The following is a 5,000-nucleotide window of genomic DNA, read 5'->3' on the forward strand; positions in this document are numbered from 1 at the left end:
GAGAGTGATCACCTGATCATTAAGAGACAGCTGCGCTCCAAGACATGCAGGAAGTGACATCATCATGTGACAACACTACGCTGGTCTGCAGGCGGTTTTAAAATAGTGAAATCTGTCTAACTGAAGAGTTTGGTTTTAAATATCTGTACAGTTCTTTTTATTTTGTTTTACTGCCAAAGAGCAGAGAGAAGAGGACGACGACTCTTTTCACTAAATAAATCAAATGAAATAAAAGCCCTCGTATGTCCTCCCTTCACTGTTTGAGTCCTCTCAGCCACCAAAAGAAACATCATGGTCATATTAAATGTATGGCTATTATTATTATTATTATTATTAATCAAATGTCACACCTGTTAAGTAAGAACAGAGGTTATTAATGGTTCTATGAAAATAGAATTCTGGGGTCATTTTCTATCATTTTTTATTCATGTTGGATGATAATGATCTTTAACACAGTGACATTATTTCACTTTACATTTGTTTATAATTATAAAAATAGAGAACAATTCTTAAAAACAGTAAAGTAAACAAACAGAAAGTTCCTTCAATTCATCGACATAAACGACACATTTGTGACAGTTTTAAGAGAAACAGTGAAATTAAGAAAAACAAAGTGCACCATCACAATAATCCAGTTTTGAGTTTCAAAGACATGTTTGTAGTTTTAAACTAGACTAACTCTGAATTCTTCTTTCCAGATGTGAAGAGCTTTTCAGTTAAAATGAAAATATATCTAATGAAATATTTTGTAATATAGCTAGATGTGCTAAGCTAAAGATGTGCTAAACTAAAGATATGCCTAGATACAGATTTGCTAAGCTAAAAATATTCTAAATGAAAGAATGCTAAGCTAAAGATGTGCTAAGCTAAAGATGAGGTAAGCTCAAGATCTGCTAAAATAAAGACGTGCTTAGCTAAAGATATGCTAAGCTAAGTAGCATACTTAAAGGTCAGGATAAACATTGACAGACGGAGAACACATGTTCTTAACCAGCAGTTATTCTGATGCTCTTCTTCTCTCCTTTCATAAAAACGCTCTCATTCAGATGTTTGAGCTGAAGTTGACTGAGTTTGATTATTGAACTGTGAACATTGATTTATTCCAGTTCTCACAGTTTTATTGGAGGAGTATCGTGTTCCGGTCAGAGGCTCTGACGGGTTCTCACATCTCATCTTGTTCTTACATCACATCGTGGTTCTGATGTGAATGAATACCTGAACTGAACAAACATTCCTCTCTGGTAGAAGATACGGGAATCAAACTTTTCGGAGAGAATGTAAATGTTTCATAATTTATTCTTTATTTTCCTGAACTGGACGGAAGATTAAAAAAGCACCTCGATTAGAAATAAATCACAGATATAAAGTGAAATACAATACATTACAATTAGTAGTATATTACATATCATTCACCCATTCACACACTGATGACAGGCTACCATCAAGGTGCCACCATCAGACTCTAACTAACATTCATCATCAGTCCACACCGATGGCCTTCAGGAGCAACTTGGGGTTAAGTGTCTTGCCCAAGGACACATCGACTGCTGAAGCCGGGTATCGAACCACCGACCTTCTGATTGGAGAACTACCTTGCTCTCCACTACGCCACAGCCGTCCAATAGAAACAGTATTATTATTATTAATGTCCCAGACGGACCAAACGATGGTTTCTTACGTCTGATTAATAGAGGAACATGTTTACAATAAGAGCATTTTAAAATAGAAAGCGTTTGTTTCTGGTCTTTGTTCTGTGATGGTGGATCAGATCTAAAGCCTGACGTCTCCTCTTTTACCTCTGATTCAACCAGAGTCAAAGATAATATTCACCTCTTCTTGGTTTTGATCTTAATTTAACAATGAAAGACAATGAATTCAGGTTTTATTTGATTAGTTTGGCACATTAAATCTTAAATCTTCCATAGATTAGAGCTCTTTGGTTGTCAGACGATGAAAAGTTTGGATTAATGAACCGAAGCACCGATTGAACTAATAATATCTAGTGTTTTATTAACTTGTCTTTTTATTTAAAAAAACATTTATTTTTATTGCATTATCGACCGTTTGGTCCATAAAAAATATAACGAGTGTAAAATGTCCGTCACAGTTTCTCAGAGTTGAAGGTGAAGTCCAGTAAATATTCATATGAGTATATTTGGGCCGTGAACGTCTACCCGTTTCTATAAAATCAATCAAACATTCATTTCTATCAATCAATGAATTGATTAACCATTTCAGCTCTATTTCAGACTTTGATAATCATCCATAAGGACACATTTCTGTTGGCATCAAACAAATATTAAAGTCTCTTATTGCTGTTTTTGTTTCCCTGAATGAAGCTGCACACTAAATCCACTCTTTCCTCTCTGGAGTCTGGTGCAGCTGCTGTTCATCCATTCACACTCGACAACACTCTTTAAAGTGTTTCAGCTTCCAGGTGAAAACATCTTCATGTTCATATATGTGTTTTTATTTTGGTTATTCCATGTTTTCTGTTTCCTGTTAGCGTGCCTATTAGCGTCAGCATCTTCGTCTTATCCTTCTCTGTATAAGAAGTCATGTGACCGAGTCAGACAGGACGTTGATCTCTATTAAAACATTAGTTTGTCTCAGTGTTGGTTCTGGTCCTCAGCAGACTCTTAATAAATCCACCTCGCCAGCCAATCACGGCCCTCCTTTGCTGCCCCGCTCTCGATGAATCTGATTGGTCGTTTCCTCTGCGGCTCCACGGACCGCCGTAGCAGTCCGATTGGTCGGGCGGACAGGGGGAGGAGCTAGCACTTGACAGGGGAGGGGCTAGCACTTGACAGGGGGAGGAGCTAGCACTTGACAGGGGGAGGAGCTAGCACTTGGCAGGGGAGGAGCTAGCACTTGGCAGGGGGAGGGGCTAGAACTTGGCAGGGGAGGAGCTAGCACTTGACAGGGGGAGGAGCTAGCACTTGACATGGGGAGGGGCTAGCACTTGGCAGGGGGAGGAGCTAGCACTTGACATGGGGAGGGGCTAGCACTTGGACAGGGGGGGAGGAGCTAGCACTTGGCAGGGGAGGGGCTAGCACTTGGCAGGGGGAGGGGCTAGCACTTGGCAGGGGAGGGGCTAACACTTGACGGGGCTAACACTTGACGGGGGCTAACACTTGACGGGGGCTAACACTTGACAGGGGAGGAGCTAGCACTTGACAGGGGGAGGAGCTAGCACTTGATATGGGGAGGAGCTAGCACTTGGCAGGGGGAGGGGCTAGCACTTGACATGGGGAGGAGCTAGCACTTGACAGGGGGAGGAGCTAGCACTTGACAGGGGGAGGGGCTAGCACTTGACAGGGGGAGGAGCTAGCACTTGACAGGGGGAGGAGCTAGCACTTGACAGGGGGAGGGGCTAGCACTTGGCAGGGGGAGGGGCTAGCACTTGGCATGGGGGGAGGGGCTAGCACTTGACGGGGGCTAACACTTGACAGGGGGGGCTAACACTTGACAGGGGAGGAGCTAGCACTTGACAGGGGGAGGAGCTAGCACTTGACAGGGGGAGGAGCTAGCACTTGACAGGGGGAGGAGCTATCACTTGACAGGGGGAGGAGCTATCACTTGACAGGGGGAGGAGCTAGCACTTGACAGGGGGAGGAGCTAGCACTTGACAGGGGGAGGAGCTAGCACTTGGCGGCGGCAGCGGCGGATCCCGGCGATGGCGGAGAGGACGACAGCGCTGGAGAGCAGCGAGACACCACTGAGGAAGAAGGTCGCCGTGTAGCTTCCTGTGACGTCGACCAGCCAACCTGCAGGAAGAGAAGAAGAACAAGAGGTACATTTATTATTTATTACTCTTATAGTAAATTTATTATTTATTATTCATATAGTACATTTATTATCTATTATTCTTATAGTACATTTATTATTTATTATTCATATAGTACATTTATTATTTATTATTCATATAAGTACATTTATTATTTATTATTCATATAAGTACATTTATTATTTATTATTCATATAGTACATTTATTATTTATTATTCATATAGTACATTTATTATTTATTATTCTTATAGTACATTTATTATTCATATAGTACATTTATTATTTATTATTCATATAAGTACATTTATTATTTATTATTCTTATAGTACATTTATTATTCATATAAGTACATTTATTATTCATATAAGTACATTTATTATTTATTATTCTTATAGTACATTTATTATTCATATAAGTACATTTATTATTTATTATTCATATAAGTGCATTTATTATTTATTATTCATATAGTACATTTATTATTTATTATTCATATAGTACATTTATTATTTATTATTCTTATAGTGGATTTATTATTTATTATTCATATAGTACATTTATTATTTATTATTCATATAAGCACATTTATTATTTATTATTCTTATAGTACATTTATTATTCATATAAGTACATTTATTATTCATATAAGTACATTTATTATTTATTATTCATATAGTACATTTATTATTCATATAAGTACATTTATCATTTATTATTCATATAAGTACATTTATTATTTATTATTCATATAGTACATTTACATTACATTACAGTCATGTAGCAGACGCTTTTATCCAAAGCGACTTACAGGAAGTGTATTCAACATAGGTATTCAAGAGAACTACTAGTCACCAGAAGTCATCAGTGCATCTCCTTTCTTAAACAAGCATCTTAAAGCATAAACCAGAGCAAAAGTATAGTGCAGAGGCAAATTACTACGAAAATGTATTATTTATTATTCATATAAGTACATTTATTATTTATTATTCTTATAGTACATTTATTATTTATTATTCATATAAGTACATTTATTATTTATTATTCATATAAGTACATTTATTATTCCGTAACATAACTTTAAGTGTAACTTGTTAAAGTCGGGGAGGGGCTGAGAGATGTTATATTATTATAGTTTATTATATTATTATAGTTTATTTAATTCTTAAAGTTTGGTTTATTGTTATGTTAATTATATTATTATAGTATTATATT

General features: G+C 37.2%; 2 protein-coding genes across 2 annotated transcripts in view; one reads left to right on the forward strand and one right to left on the reverse strand.

Moving 5' to 3' along the window:
• The window catches only part of LOC129115859 (kinesin-like protein KIF20B), a gene marked incomplete at its 5' end in the record, with an annotated part of 12,697 nt that extends 12,496 nt beyond the window's left edge, over nt 1-201 (forward strand). Inside the window, one exon of the mRNA XM_054627088.1 lies at nt 1-201. This exon is cut by the window's left edge and continues 27 nt beyond it. Coding sequence (XP_054483063.1) covers nt 1-57 — 57 coding nt within the window.
• Nucleotides 202-3,509: 3,308 nt separating this feature from the next.
• Nucleotides 3,510-5,000, reverse strand: part of LOC129115861 (monocarboxylate transporter 12-B-like) — a 6,317-nt gene continuing 4,826 nt past the window's right edge. The window contains 1 exon segment of the mRNA XM_054627090.1: nt 3,510-3,767. Within this exon segment, the coding sequence (XP_054483065.1) occupies nt 3,619-3,767 (149 nt within the window). The 3' untranslated portion in view covers nt 3,510-3,618.

Source organism: Anoplopoma fimbria, unplaced genomic scaffold (genome assembly GCF_027596085.1).
Source record: "Anoplopoma fimbria isolate UVic2021 breed Golden Eagle Sablefish unplaced genomic scaffold, Afim_UVic_2022 Un_contig_7639_pilon_pilon, whole genome shotgun sequence".
Taxonomy (NCBI): Eukaryota; Metazoa; Chordata; class Actinopteri; order Perciformes; family Anoplopomatidae; genus Anoplopoma; species Anoplopoma fimbria.